The following is a 24,667-nucleotide window of genomic DNA, read 5'->3' as shown; positions in this document are numbered from 1 at the left end:
AGTATTTAAGCTTGGGGGGTCAGAGGTTAAAGATACAGCCAAATTCCGTAATTGTGTCAAAGAAGTACAATTTCATAAGACTTATATAACAAGAATATTTGAACTTTTTCATATGTTGGTTGCATGTTTGAAAGAAAATTGATGAGGGTCGATTGGATAACCATACTATCTATTATTTAAGGTGTGGGGAAAGCATTGCCTTCCCTACTGTTATTTAATTTCTTTGTTAGTCTGAGTGAGTTAAGTTTGTATGGCCTTTATCACGGACTTTGTGACCGATATATTCCTGTTTAAAGTTTTGATACTCATACTCGATCTTTATGTCCATTAAATCATTCGAAATTTTATGACAGTGGCGAGAAAAGAAATCGTTTTTATATGAGTAAGTATGCGTGAACTGTGTGAGTGTTTATTGTAAAGCAGAACGTTGTTGTAGCAAATGTCAAAGCACATTGTGTATTCAAAACATTTTAATCATTGTCATTTAATTTTTAAATCTAATTATAATAATAAAACATGTATAATATTTTCTTTTTTACCACAAGTAAATCGTGTTTTTTGTATTTAAGAAATATCTTTTTTAAAAAGAAACAGCAGAATGACCATGAGCAGGTATTGAAACCGTCTTGTATCTAAGGTTTTTTTAACCATTAAAATACCGCATGGAATTTGCAAATTAATAGAAAAAAACTTTTTTTATTTTGTGTCTGGTACATCTTCAATATTATAAATAGAAAGTGATCCAGTGGTTTTTCCGATGACGAAGATATAGGGAACTCCCGTAGAACTGTCACCAGCATTAACGAATCTGAAAAGCCAAAAAGATCATTATAACTTAATGTCAAAATTTAAAATTAATTAAACTTTTAGGCTCATTCTCAAATATAATCTAAAAGAAAAACTGAAAATTTGGTTATTTTCTGTCCTTTTCAAATGAAAAGAAACAACGCAACTATTTTTGACACTTCAATTAAGATTCTACGTAATTTGTCAAATAACCTAGTCAAACAAGGAAAATTGAGAAATATTAGTAACATGGCAAAATGTCCTCTAATTGCACTAGTCTACTAAGTTCTAACATCCTTTTTTTCTTTCTTATTTCCGTCAAAGGGTTTTCTACAATTCCCCTTACCCTATTTCAGATATCTGTTGATCTCCTGCCGTGTTGGTGCCGTACAGGTTGTTCCAGATGTCGTTGGTACTTCCCTCGCGGTGAGCACTCTCAAAGTTGGCGCTGACTCCCCTCATGTTAAAGACGTACAAGACACCACTCCTAGAGCCCGTAACGAGAACAGGTGTGGTTCCAACCGTTCCCACGGCCAAAGCACTGGGCTCAGGGCCCTTCATATAATAAATAGATATTAATACCGTAGAATATTTAGCGAGGATTTAATTTTGCCATTATTAGCGAGGGTGTCGAGATCGCTAAAATTAAATTTCACTAAAAATTAATTGTGTTTTATTTGTAATAGCTTCTTTAATGTGCATTTTAAAATCGCTAAAATAACATCTCGCTAAAAAAAAATTACCAGTTTTAAGGACAAATCGCTAAATTTGAGTCTCGCTAAAATTTCCACTTATACGGTATCCATATTATTCCGTATTAACGAGGTCGAGTCTAATTATTTCTGCCCTAGGGATTTTGATAATTTTTTGATAAATAATGTTTACTGTTATAATTATTGTTTTAAGATTAAAAAATCGAATGTTTACCACCTCGATTTCTCAAAAGTTGTCAAATTTCACTATTGGACCCTACGGGAATTTGTTGGAAAAACGCCAATTTAACACATTTTTTTTTCCATATTTTTTTGTATTTCTGCCCTAGAGATTTCTTTTTCATTCAAGTACATGAAAGTTATTGTAAAAAGTCACCAAATTGTGAAATTTCAAAAAAAATTCAACATCTACTTTGGTCTAGGAAATAATTACGAAGTTTGTTTTTTCAAGCATTGCCATATTACGGTATAACTACATATCAGTGCAAACAAATTATCGGCACATACGATTTTTTGGGGTGAGAAATTAGCCATGTTTGAATTGCTAGTATGCTTCTTTAGATGTTCTGTCATCAGTTTTTAGTATAATATCCATGGACGTCTTGAACATACAAGCGAGTCGAAATGCGTCATTCTTCAGCGTCATGCGTTGCTTACAAAATCCGAAAATGGTGACGTCGGTAGAGCCATTTTAGCGTTTTTTTCCTGATTATTGTCGTAAAATCACATTTTCAGACCAGTAGGGGTTACAGATAATGTTAATTTTGTATAAAAATCAAAACATTTGGCAAAGGTGTACTGTCGCACAAATGACTGCATGAAATTAAAAAGCTGCGCAAAGTCATGCGCACTCGAATTAGACTCGGCCTCGTTAAGGTAATTACACCCTCATGTGATGTCATATATACGTTTCTGCATGAACGATATATGTAAACAGTCATTTTGATTTAAGTTCCTGCGTTTCAAAATAACTTGTTTTGAATTTTTTTGAAGTAGTTATTAATAAAGAAAAATGTGTAATACAAAAGAATATAGGATAAATATTAATAACAATGATTTCCTTTAAAATGTGTAACACAAGTGTAGCGATCAAACTGGAGCGGACCAAAGATCTAATTTTAATTAGATTGGCTAACGCCTACCGTGACATGGAACTTCGCTTTTTAGGTCTCCCAAGCGCTAAGCCAAAGAATAGTTAACACCTATTTTTTATCGAATTAGGTCAGTCACGGCCGTGATTCGAACACACGACCTTCCAATTCAGCGACTGCTATACCGACTCAGTGTGCTACATTGCCCATACGCAATAAAGAAATCGAAAGATATTGTTTGGTTGGTATCTATGTTGGACTGATGGTTTAGGAAGATCTTGTTTGTGTTGGGTTGTTGAATTGCTTCTTACAGAAACACCGGTCGTAAAGTAAGTTGTACAAACCATGCCTCATGAATTATATTATCCAAGGCCCTTTCTCTCCAATGATAATATTTCTTGCAAACATATCATACCATGTCGTCTGATCTTTCGTCAACCTGCTGTGTTGGAGATTGGTTTCCATTGGAACAGTCTCCATTAAATGTACTGGGGTATAACTGCGAGGCCCTCCTCTCCAAATCATCCCCACTGTCAAATACGTGGGCCATGGTGGTAGAGTCCCACAAAGAAATACCACGCCCACCAAACAGGAAAACGTCACCGATTTTGTTAAAAATGTTATATCCATCTTGATTGCTCATGTATACCCTTCCTACAGAGAAATGGAAATGGAAAATTAACTGCAATCAAGTATTTGAATTGTATAATTAATCCCTTAACCTTCAGGATTTAGATGTCGTTGCTATCCATGTGACATACCTAGTTGTTGGTTATCCTGTATTTGTTGTACAAGTGTAGGGTTCATTGTAGTTGTGTCCAAATCTCCGTCTATAACGAAGGTGATTTTATTAATATATATGAATTGTGTAGTCATACTTTTTATCTTTACATCTTATTAAAAACCGGTAAAACATTCTACGTTTTGTTTTCGCTTCTGAATCGATATATATATATAGGATTAAATTTTTTGACTGAACTCTGGTAAAACTGCCTGCAATCTGATTGGACACCTGTAATGAGCATTGTTAGTTCTGAGTAAGTACAGTCATGTACCAGTATCACAATTCTACTCATGATTGACAACCTGAAGGACAATAAAGACGGAGTGCATTGTTTTCTGTTGGTAATTAAGGTAACGTGCAAAATAAAGATAATGAACTAGACGAATTATAAATTCACGAAATGTACACAGTTTTTCATAATAAAACATGGTAAAAATCAAATCAACCCTTTTTGTATTATCTTTATAGAGAGGGTATTGGACAAAATCTTACCATTATAAGCTACTCGTGCTCTCACGAAATCGTTGAAGGCATAGCCGTGGTTATTAACAGTATACGAGGTAGTTCTACCGGTGTCAGCGGAAATCACGTACCCCTTGCCGTCTATCAAGCCAAAGGCAAGTTTTCCAGGCTGATAGAAGGAGTAGACGGTATGATGACGCATGTTAGCAGCTGTAAATTTAAAAAAAAAAGATATACCTTTGAGAAGCTCAATAATGTATTTAATCCCTAAAGTAATGGTGAAATATAGAGATAACGAACAGGATTAAAGCTCATAAGACCATTAAAAAATCGGGAGCAGAGCTAACATGAACAGAAGTGGGATCAGGTGCAATGGGGGAGTGAGCATCCCCTGCCGACCGTGCTCATCCAGCTTGCTACTTTTCTATACCGAAAAAAAAACCCGGAATAATCCGTGGCACTGATATGAAAATGTCCAAAAAGAGATCAAACTTGAAAAAAAGAAAATTATACAATAACATACCGTCATTCAGATCGCTAGCATCCATCGTATAACTAGTCCAATTCTTGGCACCCAGAGAATAAAGCTCAATAATTCTCTGGTTAAACATGTCAATCTTCAAAACGGCATTATTTCTCTAAAATTTTAATATTTCACAGTTATAGAAGAAATATATAGCCTTATTTAATCTACATAAAAAAAAGAGAATAAATTAATATTTTCAAAATTGTTCTGTGTAATGATCCTATGTAAAAATCAATAGTCATTGTTTTCTATTTTTAACTATTACCTATCGAACACGTTCTCAAGTTATATAAGCACGATTTTTACTTTTTTGCCGTAGTTACATTCACCACCTACCCACTGTTCATATAGCATAAATAGAGGGTGTGTTCTTGAAGCATGACAAAGGACTGTTTTAGATAATTATTTTTTTCCTTTTATACAAAATTCATGAATTTCCTGTGTATTTTCTTTGTTACAGAAAGAAGTAGTCAGGTTTAAAGAATATTTATGTTTTTGTTCCTATAAATAAATTTTCAAAGCTCAAAACTTCACTCACTAGATAAGTGTGTTAAAGTTATAATAATTGTAATAATTGTAGATACATGTGTACTTCTGTTCAATTGAGTGAAACAAATAAGAATATAATAATACCTGACAAGAAATGAAGGCGAATCTATCATCATTGCTGATGGTAACTGATTCGGGCTCGAGATCCTGTGAGAAAGTGTTGACAATTCCAGCAGAGTGATCTCCACGGAAAACATATCGAACACCATTATTAATGTAATCTGTGACTCTGTGATAAAATCAAAAAGCACATCAAACATATATGGTATTTCATGTAAATAAGTTTAATTGATATATTTCTTAAAAAGTTCATTTTAATTAGCCCCCTACCGGTAAAACCGGAAGGGACTATAGGTTTCCTCTTAGTCTGTCCGTCCGTCTGTCCCTCCGTCTGTCTGTCAGTTTGTCTTACTTGGTTTTCCGCGCTTTTCTTCTAAACGCCTACAGATAATGAGCTGATTTTTGAATAGTGATTGTATCTTCATGAGTTACAGACCTTTTCGATTCGCGTCATTGATTTTTGACGGAATTATGGTATTTTTTTATGATTGGGATAATGATCGAGTTCCTGATGCACTAAATTCATGTTCCAAACAAGCTTGTATCCTAAGGAGAAAAGGGGATCCTTGTAGAGGACATGTATTGCTTATGCAATTTTCTCAGAATACATGTTTAGATTAATCCTTGTCACACGAGAGCTGCGTTCTCAAGGCAATTCGCACATAATAGCGCAAAACGACGAGTAGCATGCAATGGAGGGTCTTCACCATACACCCGGTGTACATTTTTACCTAATCATGTGCAAAAGTGTACACTTTGGGTATATACTATCTACACCCTGTACAGTGCATATGTAAGTGAATGCACAAAAAATTCAATATGGCTGAAAATTGTTTGAGAACAGTAAATATGGTAAACAAAATATTTTTTCTATTCTAGTGTCTTTAATTAATTTTCAATCTGAAGTTGAAAATGATTACATGACAAAAAAAATAATAAAATGTTTTGAATAATTAAAATTTATTACATATTTCAGAGATTAATAAGTATATTGAAAAACTGTAAGTTTTTCTCCATGACACTAGCATTTGACTCAACTGACAAGTACATGTATATGATAGGTTGATAATTACTGGTCAGTTGTGAAAGATTGTGATGAGGTAAATTTTAGAAAAAAAAGTCTATAAAGCAAAAAGCATTTTAAAAAAAGGAAAAAAACTGATCACAATAGAACTTGAAAAACATTATTTTTCATTAATGAAAACTTCAGAACTTTTTGCCCATCTATAGAACACCACATTTGGCCAAAAGAGTGAAATGAAAATTTCGCAACCAAGCACATCTAAAGTACACCTCTATCCTCTTGCAATAGATGAAATCTACTTTGTTATTGTAAAAACTGTTCCGGGAAATAGGTGTTTATTATTTAAAAATAGTTTTCAAACCTCAATAGGCTCCCTGTGTGACAAATGACAATTCAGCGACCTTATAACACACCTAAAGGACGCCATCATTGCAAAAGTTTATTAAGCTACTGAATAAGAAAATTACACATTGTATGAGGAGGTTTTGTATCCAGTTTTCTGTATAAAACAGAATCTTTTTTCAATCCAATTTGACCCAAAGAGTGAAAATAAAAATCCCAAAAGCTTACTCTATATCTGTAGTACACCATCACCAATCTTTTCTTGCAAATATTTTTTTGAAACTTTGTTTTTAAAATCCCTTTTGAGATTTGACCCCTGTGTGGAAAATAAAAATATGAATCCTAACTACACAGAGTCGTTGTTTGTTTTAATTTATACGTGTACCTGTCATTAAGCTGAGTGAAATCCATGTTGACTTCAATGGGGAATCCCTGGTCATTTCTGATGATGATGGTTAAGGAACCCTCGGGGTCACTCAGAGTGTTCGATACTGGATTAAGAGCAACGGAACCACCATTGGCTACAACCAGTCTTGTACAATCGCTGGTGTGCTTAATATCTCTGGGATTTACTCCAACTGGTCAGAATTAGCAAACAAAAATTTATTTTATAATGCCTATTGGTGTAGTTTTTTTTATCGTAGGCCGATTTCGTAATTTTAAACATTACAAAGTTTATTCTTAAATCTCTTTCAATGAAAAGAAAATAAAGCTGTAAAATTAGTTTGCAAAGTGGCTTGTTCAGTCTTATATATAAATTGAACTTTACCAACACTCACTCACCCGTTATTCTTCCAATTCTTGTAAAAACTCGGTCAGCTCTATTATAAGGAGTATAAAGTTCCACGTGACCCTCGGCCACGGGATCGGCAGCAGCCAGTGAAACGGCAATGGTGTCTGAACATGCGTCGACTGCTGTGATCATACCATCCACGCTGTTATCGAACACGTGGGTCATCAAGATGGAGGGACTGGCTGGGTTGTTCATATCAATGATGTGGAGGTACTTCTCGGATGATCTGGCAGCTGTTAAAAAATGGTATTAAAATTTTGTAAAGATACCATGATTTTTCTTCAACATTTGTCATAAAAATTCCTAGCATAAGAAACCTATCATGTGTGGTATTGGTAACAAATGAAACAGCCTAAAGTCCTTGTTATTAAAACGTAAGCACTATAGTACTGTAAACGTATTGCATTTGGCGGTGTATTCATTTTAGCGCTTTTGGCGGAAAGATACTTCCGCTAATTCAACTACATTGCTAAATGTCTTTAACATTGATACATGAATAAGAACATCAAGAAATGCGCTAAATCAAATCTACGCTAACTTGTTAAAAAACCAATTTCCGCTAAATATCGTACACGCCAAATATAATACATTTACAGTATTTCAATGAATTATAATAAAAACAATTTTCATAAGATATCATCGATCTATCAATGAAAAAAAAAAGATATCAATTAAAACTTACAAGCAACATATAAAATTTTATCAACAGTGTGATAAGCGGCCTTGTGGGCGGCATTTTGTAAAAGCCCGTATCTTGGATTGGTGGGGTCTCCGTTGACGTACTGGTAGGGGAATCTTAAGTAGGACTGTTTTGACAGCTGTAACCTGGCATCTGAGTAAGTTAAGATGGCCGCCAGCAAAATGATCGCCAGCCTCATCGTAAATTCTAAGTAAAATATACAGATAAAACATAAAGGCAGATTTAGAAAACTATGCAGATAAAGATGATTCAGATATTTTTTGTTATTCAAGCGCCCTGAGAGGCATACAAAAATGAAACATGTAAAAGTATGCATATTGCAGAGATTTGTAGGTATTAGTATGTAAATTCTCCATGGCACCTGATCCCACCTGTTTTCGGATGGCCGTGTTTGCTCTGCTCCTATTTTGTATTGTTTTATGAACTTTTGAAGTTGGATACTGTTCGTTATCTACTTACGTTTCATTAAGCACAAACAACAACAAAAGGTTTCAGGGGACGATGCTACAGGATTATTTTGGAATCTGTTACATTGCAATGGACTTTAAAAAAAAAACCTTTATACATCATGTACATATGTTATTAAAAAATTACTAAAAGGCTTACTTAATTATGTCCCATATTGTACCTAATGCGATTGTCCCAATTAAATCTATATTATGAATTATGAATAACATTTAGTACAGTTAATGATTTAGTAAAAAAAAATATTTAGTGTAGTTTAATAATGAGAAAAGTATCCATTAATTAAAATTCGGGTAAATTAATTTTGCCAATTGCAGTAACCTTTCTTTCTTTCATTTTTGATTGATTAAGTTGAAAATAATTGGTTAACATTAAGAAATGTTATTGTCTTCATTTACAACTTTCATTAATGATTCTTTTTTTAGAAAAACCGAACACTTCTGTTTCGTTATTGAGATAACAGTCTTGCTTCATTCCAAAAAACAAACTAGTCTCTATAGCTGTGATCATGGTGATTGTCTCACAACTATTCCACTGTAGCCTTTGTAACTTACACGTTTTTCACTACCTAAATCTGTATCTAGTTTTTGTAACATTTATAGCGGATTTCCTTTCCTATAAGACCTACACAGCGAAGTCTGTAAGAAGTTTTATGTAACATTTTTAAAACAATGTCTTTTCTTTATTTCTATGTCGACTGCAATGCAGAGATACACTTAGGGATCACTTTTTTGGATGTTTTACTAGAAAAAGACGTTAATGATTATCTACACAACCAAGCTTTAATTATGATAAATGTGATGACTTAAACTTAATTTTTAATCGTCAACTTCCCTTACTTATGCAGCAATATACTTCTGTCACCTGCATACCGAGTTTTTATCTCTCAGTTGAATCGATATGTAAAGGCATGTTCTATATACGAACAATTTCTAAAATGAGGTAAGTTATTGAGAAACAAGTTGATGAAGCAAGAATATCAGCAGTCTAGTTTATGATTTATCACTAAGTCAAATACCGACTGACATTTTTCATACTGATTGTTAGTCCATTATTTGAGTTGTCCACAAATCCCCCCCCCCCCCGAACTTGACAAGAAGCACACGGCGGGTGTGACCGATTTGCAGGTGATGTTCACTCCTCCATGGCACCTGACCCCACCTCTGATTCTATTTTGTAAAGTTTGAGCTCGAATACTGTTCGTTATCTACACATATTTCTTTTTAAAAACAAAAAAATGATTATTTATTATAAGGTTACAATTTCTTTCTAGCATGAAAAGAAGGTCAAATTTAAATATAACCTTTTTTGAATAAATGCTTAATATGAGGTTCAAAGTAGCAATTTATTATTTAATTTTTGAAAGAGATTAAAGTTTGAAAAAAAGGCATATTTTTGCAATTAACGATTATTAGTTACCTCCATTCATATGTCGTCTACTAGTATATGTTCAAGTGTTCCACAAACTTAACTTTTTGGAAAGTTTGTGTTAAAAAGTATATCTTAGTGAACTTGAAATCAAAGGTACGACAGAGTCTGAAACATCTTTTTTATATTTGGAAACAGACGTTAATGGTAACTAAACAATAAAGCCCTATTATGAAAGTGATCATTTCATCTTTCCTTATTTATGTTTATCACCTGCAAACGGGATTTATATCACTCTGTTCACTTGATACTTATATGCATGTTCTACGTACGGACAATTTCTAAAACGAAGTTACTGAAAAATGTTGATGAGAAAAGATTTAAAAATCTCGTTTAAAGTCATTCTTTGCAGAAAGTTTTATGATCGATATAATGACCTTCTTGGCAAAAACAATATATCTTCAAACTTGATTGACGTTACCTAATTTATTGTTGGCTATATAGGTCATTACACCGTATTCACACACTGAATTGATAACGGATTATTTTCCCGTTATTTCCCGACCATGACAAGGAGCACACGGCGGATATAACAGATCAGTTGGGGATACTCTCTCCTTCATGACACCTGATCTGATGTTTTAAATGTCTGTGTTTGCTCTGCTCTTGATTTGTATTGTTTAAATGGACTTTTGAGTTTGGTTATTATTTGCAATCTCCATATTTTACTGTTTTCAGTCCTTGTTTTAAAAATATTTTTTTTTAAATACAATATGTGTATGCTCATTTATTTAAACTCAATTATTTACAACATTTTTTGAATGCGTGCATTTCTTAATATTAAGTCCATTGTGTATAGGGAGGATTTTTAAGACAAATAGTCAAACCCATCTTACTTTTGTCTTAGTCAGTATGTATGCTCTACTGATATCTTCGTTTTTATAGTCATAGGTCACCATACAATTTGATAACTTTATAAGGAAAGTCTGCTGAATAGAAATAGGAAAAGTACATGCACTTATTCTCGTACTTGGTGTTCCAATTTACGTAATCGTCATGTACTTTCTGTACGTTTATTCAGCTTTCAAAGCTTATAAATTATACATGTAGAGTTTTTTTAATCACCATTATTACAACTACATTTTAGATGAGATGGTTTGGAATTCCCTATCTGGTCAACTTATACTCATAGTTTTGATAATGATAAATTCCTCAAGATCGCATTTCAGTTTTTAGTACTTGTCAAATTCCAGTCAATGAAAGTAATTATGATTTATTATTTCTGTATCGTTTTCCAATACAACATAAGAATCTTAACATCAATCTTCTATAATATTCGTCCCCAAAAATGTAACTGCTGTGAAAAAGAACCTTCAGACGTATTGTGCCACTTCTGAAACATCAGCCCTAGGTGCCATGGAGGAGTAAGCAACCCCTGCCCGCCGATCACACTAAACCTAGGCTCCTTGATGAAACATATGGAGATAACGAACAGTATTCCAGATCAAAAGTCCATAAAACAATAAAAAAAATGGGAGCAGAGCAAACACAGACCACCAGAACATCAGAGGTGGCATCAGGTACCATGGAGGAGTGAGCATTCCCTGCCGACTGGACAAGGGTTTTCGAAATACATGTAACGGCAAAACGCTTAAACATTTCAGTATGTTAATAATGGCATAATAATTAGTACAAAAATTGTCCATCAGCATTTAACTTATTAATAATTTTCTTGCACTGTTATAAGACAGTAATATTCCAAAAGATGGGCTACTTCGTAAAATATAAGAGAAGTTGAAACTGGCTTTTTACAAAAATAAACATTGATCGTTTTACGATTGGATACTGAATAAAAATGCAGTGTAACATAAAATTTCAAGGTATGAATTGGCTCCTTTTTAAAATATACGAAGAGTTTTTGACAGACAGAAGGATTGGAACCAAAAGTTCTTATAAGTAATTGCGTTTTCTGCAACTGCATTATCTTACAGACTGTCCTAGAATTAAGACAACCAGTCCTTTTAACCTTTATAGATTACTAAGATGTTTTTCTTAGATTTCCTAAATATACTGAAATTGTGGTGGCAAATACTAGTAAATGTCTGTGTTTTATGAAGAAAAAAAATATTCTTTACACTCACAAAATGAATCTGAGTGCATATGTACTCACTGTTCTTAAATTTAAGGAATATGTCTGCGTCGATTCCTGTCTGTGTTTGATTCGCGATTAACGTTAGTATATATGCTATGGGGTCAAGTGTCATACAGCTGCGCATTTTCAGTCATTTTCAGACATGTGTTTGTCTTATCATTTGATTGAAGACAACCTGAGATTTACTTTTTGAAAGAAAATAACATGCATGTAATAAGCAAAACTAAAATAAGAAAGGAGTTATTTGGCACAAGAGGCACACAAATTTCAGAGCCCTTCTCGGTGCAAATGTGTTTAAACTTGTATTGAAATAGTTTGAAATATATTAATAATGCTCGTCCGGCATTATTTGAAAATAAACATTCGCGCTTACAGTAATCTTGCTCAAAAGTCCATTTCATACAAATCAGGAGCAGAGAAAACTAGAGCTTTAAAACTTCAGAGGTAGGATCAGGTACCAAGAGGGAATAAGCATCCCCTGTCAACCGATTAAATCCGCCTTGTGGTTCTTGTCCTGATCGGAAAAACAGAAAAATACCTAGATAATTTGTGTGTAATCAATGGCCTAACAATCAGCATGAAAAACAGCCGTCACCATTCGACCTTATGAAAGATTTTATTTGCTGACAATGTCATTGTGTCAACCATAGAAGTGTTAATAATTTTGTTTTATAATTTTGTTTGTCAATATCATTGAAGAACAAAAGAAGTTAAAATCATCATATTTATCCAAAAGTTTGGTTGTTTGGTTACTACTAACGTCTTCTAGTTTCAATTATGAAACAGATGTTTCAGACTAGGATTTTTTTTTATTTCAAGCTCACTGAGATATTATACATATTATTATACATATACCACCACGTACATGGAGTCGAGGATGACATACCAGAATATTTTCTCCTCGGTGACAGGAAAGGTTTATGTCACCCTATACCGAAGGCTTTAAATACATACAAAAATACTAGTAATCTGCTCATAACGGAGTGCAAATGACACCCATTGGGATTCCGAAAAATTGTCGGAAGACCTGGAAGTCAAAACATAAAGGGTACTTAAGTCTAAGATCATTTTTTATAGGACTTAACCAGAGAGAGAGAGAGAGAGAGAGTAAAGTATGTTGATAATTTTTTTTAGACAAATACGAAAAACCATTATTAATAACTAAGGTACATGTATGTCGTAAAACGTGTTCAATCTTTGCCTGTCGACATTCGCTGCACTTATTAGAGTTTCAATATCAAGAAGGTAAAGGTTATAGGCCAAAACTCTCTCTCTGAGAAGAAAGATCTAATGTGTTCATAATCTTCACTCTTACAACTTATTTTCGTCCATTGCATAAATGAAACATATGGAGATAACGAACAGTATTCAAGATCAAAAGTCCGTTAAACAATACAAAATAGGAACAGAGCAATCACGGACCTCCAAAACATCAGAGGTGGGGTCAGGTGCCATGGAGGAGTGAGCATCCCCTGCCGACCGGTCACACATGCCGTGTGTTCCTTGTCATGAAATAACGGAAAAATCCGTCGTCAATTCAGAGGTAGTCCACTGAAAATCAGGCAATGGGTGGCACATCGCATGTCATGGATTTTTATTATTTTTTGCATAGAGACTTTTTAAAGGAAGTGTTTACACATGACAACATCAAATAAAATTTTAGTGCTCCACTAGTCCTATTTTTGGTAAGTGTTCAATTTTAAGTGCAAAAAGGTCAACATGGGGGTAAAAAAAAAAAACTACGTTTTTATTTTGTTTTATATGTACCAGATACGCAAAACCTGAATGTGTCTATCAATATTATTTATACCATAGACTCTTATCTTTAATTTTAGTAATGAATAAGACTCCAATTTATATTTCTTTAGAAAAAAATATGTGGTCCAAAATTGAGTTTAGCAAGTAACTTTTTGAATTCATTATCCAATTTTCATTACGTTATAAAACCCAATACATTTCAATGACAGATTTTTTTTCTCATGTTATTATGAATACAAAGTACAAACTTTTGAGTCACTCAATAAAATCAGTGGGCACCCGTATATTGAGAGAAATAAAAGGAGTCAAATTTACCTATGTTTTACAATTTTTCACAATTAAACCGATCCCGACCGGAATTATATAAAGAAGGAAATACTATAATTGTAAAGTTAAATTTGGCTCTTTTGTTGTAATATGGCCAAAAAATTACTTGATTTATTTTTTACATGTCTTATGGGTGGCAGTTGTCTTTAGTTTTATAACTTTACACATTTTGCATTATTTTCAATCGGGATCGGTTTTATTTCAATCGGGATCGGTTTTTACCGTAAAACTAGAAATTTTCTGAAAAAAATATGCTTGTCTTTTATTTCTGTTCAGTTAGTCAACTGTTTTAAAATTATTTTATCCATGGATTCAAATGTTTATACAATGTATTTAAAATACTAATGTCTTTTACGTACATGAAGATTACAATCATGTATAACATCTGTTCGATTTCTTGATACTCGGTATTAAAAAACCCCCAAGTATTTGTACATGTATGCTGCATTATGCAACAACTGAGAGTAAACAGCTTATCTTTATTAAATATCTTATTTCCAACTAAAGTTTTTCTCGTGAATTAAAGAGTTAAATTCTATCATTGGCGAAAATATACTTGCACGTACCTAAATGCAGAAAATATTTAAATGTGCACAGTCTCGGCCTTATCCAAACTTTTTAAACCTGTCATCTATAAAAGCCGTTTCCCCAATATTTTCATCTTATAAAATTTAGTTTTATATTTAAAAAAAAAAAAAAGTTATTTCATATATAGCATCATTATTTAAGAGCCTATAAATCGCAAGCAAAAAGCCGGGACGGGATGGGTGGGGATGGGGGGGGGGGGGGGGGGCAAGGCGGCATATTAAAAAAAAACTTTCATTAATCGGAAAAATTTTAGAATTGGCCAACATGGTCACATTTTTTAACTTCATATTGAATGTGAGTATGTGATTGTTTCAATCACCAAATTTAACCCCCAAAAAAGACCAAACAAAAACAAAAAATACGCCCACGAAATCTTCCGTTTTAGTGGCAAATTGAAGTGGGGAGTTCAACAGTAATTTTCCTCAATAAATATTTTTGAAATCTTATTTTTCACTTTTTTAATAAAATATTTTAAATCGTACCGCGGATGTACAAATATCATGAAATAAACATCTCAACTCCGTTGACTTGAATTAAATGTTGCGTAAATCTAAATATTCATCTTTCCTTGATAATCAGAAGAAAATAAAATCTCTTCACTAGCTCCTTTTTATTTTGTTTGTCGCGTCGACAAACAAAATAAAAAGGAGCTAGTGAAGCTTTGATTTTAATCAGACTGAGCAGAGACGTCGCCCGTGAAAAAAATACATTTTATATAAAAATATATGATTATTTAACATGTAGGATAATGCACTCTGAAAAGTAATTGGACAGAAAAAGAGAAATTATTTATTTTTAATCGTTTTATTTGCGCTTTTATGCAAAGAATTTACAAACTTCTTTGGAAAACTTGTAACTATTTAATTGTGACGCAATATTAGTCAGATGTATGACGTCACTGATACATCAATGGAAACGCGTATTCAACCTGAATAATATACTGCCAATCTTACGTTTAAAGGCGAAAATAAATTCTATTTTGAAAATAAAGTAGTAATTTTTTGTTAAATAATTTTATTTTGTGTATATATTCTAAATATTTCACTAGGATTTCGATAGTAAGGTGTTTAGCAGATTTACCGATGCCACGGGAGATAACTCTTACATCGCAAAATTTCATAAAAACGTCTCTATATTTTGACAGAAAACTACTGTCAAAAGTGTTTTGCCCACCAATTTTATTTTTGAAACTGAAAGACAAAATATTTCTAGATTTAGTTCAGCGTGAATTATAGTCCTGTTAAATAAGTATTGGAAATTACAGTTCTTTGCTTCTGACCTAAATTCAATGGTTTATATAGGGGAATTCAAGAACACGAAACAAAAGGATATTTTACTAAATAAGCAATTTTCAAACAAATCTTCGATTACATTATTCCATTTGGACTACATTGATATTGTTTTCAATAAAATTTCAAATATTCGTCACATTCGATGTGCCGCCTATTAATACAACCCTGCCTGGTTTTTCTGCGGACTACCTCTTCAGTGTATAAATAATGGACTAACAATAAGTATGAAAACGTCAGTCAGTATTTGACTCAATGATAAATTGTATTTGCTGACAAGGTCAGTGTATTGATCATAGAACTTTCGAAATGACAACTTTAAACAAGACTGCTGATATTCTTATTAACAGTTTTATCAACTTGTTTGTCAATAATATACCTCATTTTAGAAATTGTTCATGCACAGAACATGCTCTTGTGTATCGAATTAAATGAGATGTATGAACTCCGTATGCAGGTGATGAAGGTATATTGCATAATTAACGGAAGTTGACGATAGAAAAGTTATAGTCGTCAAGTTTATCATAGAACTTGGTTGTTAGATTACCATTAACGTCTTTTTCAAGTAAAATATCCAAATATGAAGCAAATGTCAGACTCTGAGGCATCTTTTATCTCAAGTTCACCAGGATATATCGAATCGACAAAGGAATGGAAATTACCATTGTTAATTGACAATACGTCGTCGATATATCTATCTACATGTTGAGTTGAAGCAAGAGCTTTCTTTTTTCACGCTTAAGATTTTGAACAAATCCTGCTTCATATAAATAAAAATATAGGTCTCCTAATAACGGGGCGCAATTGGTACCCATTAGAATTCCAATAGATTGTTGGAAGACCTGGTCTCCAAGAGCAAGATAGATATTGTCAATCAGAAACTCAAGCATCTTTTTGAAGTCAACTTCAGAGTACTTTTATGTATAATCAGAATGTTTTTTAACAATAATTTTGCAAATGACCAATGATAAGGTAAGTAAATTTACGAGTTCCATTTTTATTGAAAAGACAACTGTCAATGATATCAGAAAGCCTGGACTTTAATTTATCGTGGGGAATGGTTGTGTATAAAGTTGAAAAGTCGTAAGTTTTTAAACTGTTGATTTTGGTAAAATCTTGTGATTTCAAAAGTTCCTTGGAATTTTTAAGTATCCACATCTGATTTACACCACTTCTTGAATATATTGTTTCAGAGTATTCTTGAAGTTTCTCCTTCACTACTCTTAATATCTTAGTGAGGAGTAGGAAAACGTTATCTATTTATGGGAGTGTCTCAGGTTAGTTGTTTACAATCAAAATAAACTTACATTCATTGGATTTTTTTAACTAAGTGGACAGGTTTCAGGTTAGTGCAATTTCTAAATAACTGACTAAAGCATACTAAGTATTTAATCACTAGGCATGAGATACCAACACCATTTTGTTGTGAAAGTGAATGTTTAAAGCATCTCTTCTTCAGAGGAAGAAAGCATATTTTTGATACCAAACAAATTCAGGTATGAAGAGTACTCTATATGCCATCCTCAAGTGACATTATGAATTTTGAGTCTAGGATTGTCAAGAAAATGAATTTTGAACCCAAAGTGGGCTTTTTTCCTTCAAATATTTCTCAACCTTTGGTCAAGGCATTTCAAGGATGCAGAAAAACAAATGGAACGTAAAAGGATGTCCGTATTTAAATGATATTTAGATGAGTTAGAAGAGGCTAAGTAGAGCAGAAATGTAAAGGGACAGTTACTGTCTTCTTTAACTGACAAAGAGAATGTAACACACTACCCAACGTTGATGTTTACATGCTGAAGGACGTCAAGGTGTTGCGTGATAAAAAAAAACATCAACAAAATTTTAAGCTTTTTTGTCTCAGATTTTAGTCAGAAACGAATCAGGAGAGGAGTAGACAAGACTGTTGACCAAACACCCTTGCGTTCATGTAGTTGAACAAATGATGGATGTGCTTCTGCAGAGAAATGAGCAAAATTATTTAAAGCTAGTGAAAAATAAGAAGGCGTGATTGATTCTTGCCAGGAAAAGTGATATCCCCTCGTGTTCTGTTGGTGCGAATAGAAATCGGAGATATTTCCTCAAATTTAAGTTTCGATATTCATTGTGAGTAGAAGTATACATTTCATCATTTACTGGAATAATTATAAAGTTTCAGTTTTTGTTTCTGAGACATGGAATATAGACTGTTTTATAACATTGTGAAAAATGTTAGATTCATTGCCTTAAAAATATTTGTGTTGTGTTTTCTTAATCCGATAAGTTACCTGTAGCGATCCAATAATTTATTAAATACTATCCATTATTTTTGATAATGGACAGTTTCTTAACTTATTGGACAGTTTCAGGTAACTTAATGGACTGTTTTGAGCCTTGCAAGAAATTGAAAGAATCAAAAAAGCAAAAGATGATGCCATCCTAATGTTTTAAATGTAAATAGACGTTCAGTTTTCGTGCCATGTCTACAAGAATGACAAGCGAGTGACCGTTTGTCCAACAAAAGATAACTGAAAACATCGCAGCCTCGAGTGATAAAACAAAAGTCATACATTTACATTGAACACTTGCCACATTGACCTAAGCGTGCAATTATTTGGAATTCATTAATATTAGGAATCATTTTTAATGGAATTTTCGTACGAAATATAATGTAACCTTAAAAAAAATATAAGGTTGGTTTTGTATATAATAAAAAGTATTCCTGAATATTTTTTTTTATCATGCAAGTATATAAATTAAAAAAACTAGCATGATTCATGAGAAAAATTGTGAACATGAGTTTGACTTAGCTAAGATATTGCTTAGTTCGCTTTACGTTACGGTTTAAGACATACTTAAGTAGTACTTAGATGGGTCTTAGGATTGTGCCTAAAACATACTTATGACCCTACTAAAGTCAAAATCTTAGCAAGCTTTATGTTACGACCCCCTGGGGCTCGTAACATAAAGCTTGCTAAGTTTTTGACTTAAGTAGGGTCGTAAGTACGTTTTAGGCACAATCTTAGGACCTTTATAAATTAAGTATGTCTTAAACAAAATAAAGCAAACTGCGAGGTGATTAGCAAGTAAACTTATGTTTAAAATATTTCATATGGGTCAACCAATGGTTTTTATATAGATATATTGCTAAAAGGTATTCAGTTAGGGTTTTAATTAATTACATATTAAAGTTGACGTCCTTGCCTATCGGTTTAAGTTATTTTAGATTAGATTTCGTATTAAAATTATAATTATGTTATGAATTGTTCGGAATGTTTGGAAACAAATACCGCATTGTCAGAAAATGGCGATTTGTGATTCATTGTAAATGTACGACAATTGTTTTATCACATGAGATTTTCAGTTTACCTTTTGTAACTCTTTTGTTTTGATAAATGTTCATTACCCTGTTATTATCGCAGACAATAACAGATAATCGACCGTTTATCTACTTAAAATTGAAACTCTAAAAAGTTCAATACATGTTGAATTTCTGCTATGTATTATCAGGCCATGCATGTCAGAAGCGAAAACTGCAGAAGTTTTATGATATACTCATTTGCAATTTAATCAAGGATACAAAAAAAAAATCGGGATTTTTTTTTTGTATGTCCCCACTTAACAGCAATTTTCTCTCTCTCTCTCTCTCTCTCTCTCTCTCTCTCTCTCGAACTGTAGTGAGCACTGTCTAAATCCGCACTTCTCGCGTTCTACATTTATTTTAAACTTTAAGATACTTTTTATAATATTACGGTTACTGTCATCACCCTCTTTGAAATTTCTGTTTTTAACAAATTATTTCAACTCATATTTTCAAAGTGAACATACAATCATGGCTTATTTACTGTATTCAATTTATTTCTATAACCGAGACCCCACATATTTCAGACGTATCCCTCAAATTAAATTTTGTATTTACATGAATGCTGTGTTGGAAGTGATCCCTAAAATTATTTTTATTTATTTACATGTATGCTATGTTGGGAGTGATATTGGAATCAGTGTCAACAAAAAATAAAATTCTTAAATCATGCAGCGTCAAATAGAGATAATTATTTTCTTTAATGTATATTATGAATAGAGAAATGTTTTAAACGAAAGTTACATTAAATAATTCTAAATATATGTACAAGAAAGTTAAGATATACTTAAGTCACCTCTAACTGCCTAAGTTTTGCTAATCGATTGCCAAATCTTAGCACGCTTCTAGTTACGGTCTTAAGTCTTAGCCTGTACTTAAGTCCTACTTAAGCACGGTCTTAGACTTAAGTATCCTTTATGTTACGACCCCCTGATCTCTAAAAACTACATAGATTTTGTCAATCAAAAACTTAAGCATTCTTTATGTATATCAACTTCAGAGAACTTATGCGTAAAATTAAAATGTTTCTAACAAAATAATTTTTCAAATGACCAATGACAAAGTAAGTAAATTTTAGAGTTCAATCTTTATCAAAAAAGCAGATGTCAGTGATATAAAAAGCTGTACTCTTTTATGTTATTGATTTTGATAAATTTTGTTATTTCAAAAAGTTTTTTTTTTTTTTTTTTTTTTAATAATTTTTAAGTATTCATATGTTATTTGCGCAACTTTTCAAATACTAGTATATCATAATTTCTCGAGAGTACCGAGTTCCATCATTGAAGTTAATTTGAATAATTGTTCAAGTAACAAGGCATGGAATGTGATAGGTACATGTAGCAGCTATTTCAAAAGAGTTCATGCATGTTGTGATGAGGATATGAGAAACGCCAGTTTCATTATATCTTATGATGGTAACATAAATGAACTAGCAGGGAAACGTTTAAAACAACACAAATACATGTAGTTTTTATTCTCACATGTGTACATAACGGTGACAAGATTAACAGAGGCATTTACTAAATGAATCAACGTTATTTCGTTTACAGAAACAGACCTGCAAAATAAGCAGTGTTTGGGTTTTTTCACAAACTTTGGTTATAAATGTAGATGAATGAAATAACATCAAACGCTACAAACTTTTGAAGTATAATATGTTGTGAAAATAAATATTAATCATTTTACATATATTTCACAAGGGAAATTTAATTTGATATAATTATACTGCAGAAATTTGTTTCACATTTTCATAAAATGTTGATTAAATAACAAAACATGCAATTAAAAATAAAATACTTGCAAAAATTACAAATAAGATTTCTTTACAAGAAAAACGGCACCAACTTTCTTTGCACATGTTTGATCATGCAAATTTACTGATTTTTTAATCGGGTGAACTCAGTATACATAATTAGTCCATTCTGGCAGCCTTGTTCCCTCCAACTTAGTTGCGAAAGAATATTCTCATGACGTGAACAGCAAGCATGAGAATTTGTTTCAATGCTCTTCATATTCGTATATGAAATGTACTGAAACAAGACATTTTACAAAATTTTACACAATATAAAATATATGCCTTGTCTCAAGCGTTTCAGAAGCCATCTTGAGTCCAAAAAATTCAATTCATAGCTTCAACAGTTTCATACAGTTTCAAAGATACAGTGTATTCTACTTTAAAATAAAAGTTTACTTGGAGGTCATAATTATTTATGAACTATACTTACGTCATAAAGTCAGGTGATCTTGAGATGACGTGTTCGAACTCGATGTAGGACAATTTTCCGTCATCGTCTAGATCTGTTTCTTCTAACACCTGCGAAAAAGAATCAAGCTTTCATGTAGTACTTAAGAATAAACATAGAATATTCTGCCATATGTTGACACGCATTAAATGATACCTTTTCAACAACAAAGTTCAATTCTTCTTCGGATAATTCGTTCCTGGTCAAACACTTTAAGGTGCATTGTAAATCTTCCTTTCCAAGGTAGTTGTCGCCGTCGAAATCTGTAAATATAACAGTGCCTCGTCGAAAATCTAACTAATGATAATGAATATACAAACTATGTGCATATGACTACAAAATAATACAGAAAATAAAATTGGTTTGAATATAAAAACTTTGTTTGAACATGAAACATTTACCTTAGCCTCAATTTACCATACAGACTGAGAGTTTTCGCTGTATACAAGCATATGAATTTAAAGTATTCAATTGACAGGTCGAGCTTGGTAACATACTCGTATTTTTCAGTAATCATTTTTGTACTCACCGTAGATTTTAAAGGCATACACTGCCTTGAGTTCTCGTGGCGCTACCTCGCTAAGCACAGAGAACAGATCCAGGAAATCCTCAAATGATAAATCTCCGCTCCCGTCCTCCGAGAAGACTTGACAGATCCGCCGACAGAAAGGGTTTTCCTTCATACAATCAGTAATTTATAGAAAAAGGGTGTATAGAAGCTAAACTTAGATGAACTTTTTTTCTGTTAAAATGCAAAGATATTAGCTCATACAAAATTATATTTGTGCATAAGTTTGCTGACGAGTTAAACTTTTTTTTATCAATGTGTAGACTTTTTTAAAATTAGTTTTTACCTTTAGTTCTGTCATCATTTGAATCTGTTGATATGGTAATCGAATCCTGCTTGTGTCGACATTATTCATCACTTTAGGCACGGCATTCGGAGCAAGATCCCTAAAGCGACTAAATATCCTACAGAAAACGGAAAAGAATTTCATTTGTTTTTTAAAAGAGATTTTACTGGGCATAAAACGTTAGGTTTAGAACAATGAATATTTCATTACTTATTTTGTTTAAAAAGTTTCTTATTATGCCATACATGTACAAACCTTAAAATTTCTTTTTTCGTAAAAAAGGTACAGTCCTAGATAAAAAGAAAAAAAAGAATATCAATGTTTAATAAGAAATATGTGGCTTTAAAAAGAAAGAAAATTGTGCAAACCATTCATAAATTTAAAGGTGACTAAAGAAAATGTTCCCCTTTTAGAACTGTCATACCTGCCGTGTGTTTTGTCATGAATCGGAAAGTTAGAAAAATATAGATATTTCAGTATGTAAGAAATGGTCAAGCATTTTTATAAACGACGCCATCATGATCATGCAGTCAACTTTCGAGATGTCATCAAATTGTATTAGCAAACATGGCAACTGTAACAACAATCAAAGACTTGCAAAATGCTGACTTTAAATCAAGATTACTGATATCCTTATATTATTAACTTTTTTCAATAGCCTCATTTTTAAAAATGATCCTACGCATAAAACGTATTCCATTTCGGGTTTCAACAACGTACGGAATATATCGAATAAGTGTACGTCCCAGCATGCAATGGACTCCCTTTCCTGTTTAGTATTGAATGAATTCTGCTGACAATTAATTTAAAAACATTTGCGAATAACAGGGCACAAATAGAACCCATGGGAATTCCAACAGATTTTTGTAAACCTGGTCCACGTATATGTCAATGAGAAATACTATCATCTTTTTATGTCAACCTTTTAGTACTTCTTTTGTGAAGAATCAGAAAGTTTTGAAGCAAAATATGTTTGCAAATGACCATTGAAAAGGTACATGTAGGCCTATGTTTATCATTTACAAGTTTGATTTCTATGAGAAAAAAATTATAAAGCAGCTTTATAATTTAATATGCTGTCTAAAAAGTGTTGTTGTTTTTTTAATTTATCATGGGAAACAGATCAGTTAAACATTTTTGGCAGTAAATCGTCAGTACATTCACACTCTACCACTTTGTTTACAATTTTATCGAGGTATGAGAGAGGCTATATTCGACAACTTTTTGGGATTTTGTATTACATGTAATATACTGATTGAAACTTCTCAAATATAAATGTTTTTGTAGAACGACTTCATTTTTCGAGCCTAAAAACTTTTCATTTCACTAAAGTCCCAGGCTTTGGGTATGTTAGTATTCATATTGGAATTTTAACGCAAATATGATCCATCACTGGGCCGCATTTTGGCTGATTTGTTTCATACACATTGCAAGGCCTTTGTTTTGAAACCAAAGTGTCTCAACGATTCAGATAATTTTTTAGCCCTGAAATCTTTGACGCACTTACCTGATATGCTTCTATTTGTTCATCGGTAAACACTCCAACTTTGTTTCCCATTTTAAATCCTCTGATGTGTTTATATTATTAGAGAACTTTGATCCTTTTATCTAAGGTAAACATTATCTTCTGCTACTTTCACTTTGCTTAATCGGAATATCGAGCCCGACGTTAAGTTTCATCCGAAGTTTTTCATAGGCGCCCCATGTAATTCTGTAAATGAATAAAGATAAGTAAATGTATATATATGTCTACCCCTTCTATACTATAAAATCAACTTTTGATTTTATTGTATAGAAGGGGTAGACCTATATTTCGTAATTTACAGAATTACATGGAGAGCGCCTATGAAGTTTTTTTCCGCTAAAGAGAGCATATTTACCTGTAAATTTCTGTACCATGTTCAAATTTATTGATGAAATTGGAAATTTATTCGTGAATAATAATAATTTATTATTTTCAAAATAATAATCAAAATAAAATTAGATCCTTGATCCACTCCAATTAAGTTTAGATCGATGTAGATCGAACGGATCAAAAATCAAGGCAAAATAAATGAACAAAGATGAGCACCAACAAAGCGACAATAAATACTTCTTTCATTTTAAGCAATCTTGATATTTCATATTTATTCACATTCTATCTTCACTGTTAGATCTTTTTATTTACAAAAGGACTAGCGAACTCACTAGAATCAAGACTAATAAACAATATTCAAACATACATTTTTATAGAAGTTTCTTAAAAGGGATGTAGGCATTCTGCCCTCTTTCCTATAATTTTTGTTGTTTCCATGAAAGAATTTGATATTTCTATGGAAATGTTTGTGATTTCAAATGGATATATGGGGTATGCCCCTGAACTGAATTTATACGTATGTACCTGCAAATCTGTTCAATACCTGAGTCAAATTATTTTTTTCAATGCATAGGTTGTGTCTTGCATTTGTAAGAAG

At 32.5% G+C, this 24,667-nt stretch overlaps 1 protein-coding gene across 1 annotated transcript; it reads right to left on the bottom strand.

The window, feature by feature from the left end:
• Positions 1-693: 693 nt before the first annotated feature.
• On the bottom strand, positions 694-23,827 carry LOC134237595 (mesenchyme-specific cell surface glycoprotein-like). The gene is made up of 17 exons (XM_062719723.1): positions 23,722-23,827; positions 22,470-22,504; positions 22,215-22,332; positions 21,890-22,037; positions 21,517-21,641; positions 21,343-21,431; positions 16,728-16,815; positions 7,813-8,020; positions 7,121-7,363; positions 6,723-6,915; positions 4,996-5,140; positions 4,360-4,474; positions 3,867-4,046; positions 3,352-3,420; positions 3,006-3,244; positions 1,133-1,341; positions 694-808 (listed from the first exon to the last, which is right to left on the bottom strand). The coding sequence occupies exons 1-17, from the start codon at positions 23,770-23,772 to the stop codon at positions 697-699; spliced, it is 2,367 nt and encodes a 788-aa protein (XP_062575707.1). The 5' UTR covers positions 23,773-23,827; the 3' UTR covers positions 694-696.
• Positions 23,828-24,667: the final 840 nt, after the last annotated feature.

The sequence above is a fragment of the Saccostrea cucullata genome, unplaced genomic scaffold (assembly GCF_032062105.1).
Source record: "Saccostrea cucullata isolate Sc308-1 unplaced genomic scaffold, CSIRO_AGI_Scuc_v1 ctg396, whole genome shotgun sequence".
Lineage (NCBI taxonomy): Eukaryota > Metazoa > Mollusca > Bivalvia > Ostreida > Ostreidae > Saccostrea > Saccostrea cuccullata.
The sequence above is the reverse complement of the archived record's forward strand: the minus strand, read 5'-3'. Positions and strand labels throughout refer to the sequence as shown.

Coding starts and splice junctions, on each gene's coding strand:
- LOC134237595 (XM_062719723.1), bottom strand. CDS start 23,772: ATGGGAAACAAAGTTGGAGTGTTTACCGATGAACAAATAGAAGCATAT. Junction 22,038..22,214: donor AAATGATGACAGAACTAAAG/GTAAAAACTAAT, acceptor GATTGTATGAAG/GAAAACCCTTTCTGTCGGCG. Junction 809..1,132: donor CAACAGATATCTGAAATAGG/GTAAGGGGAATT, acceptor TTGGCTTTTCAG/ATTCGTTAATGCTGGTGACA.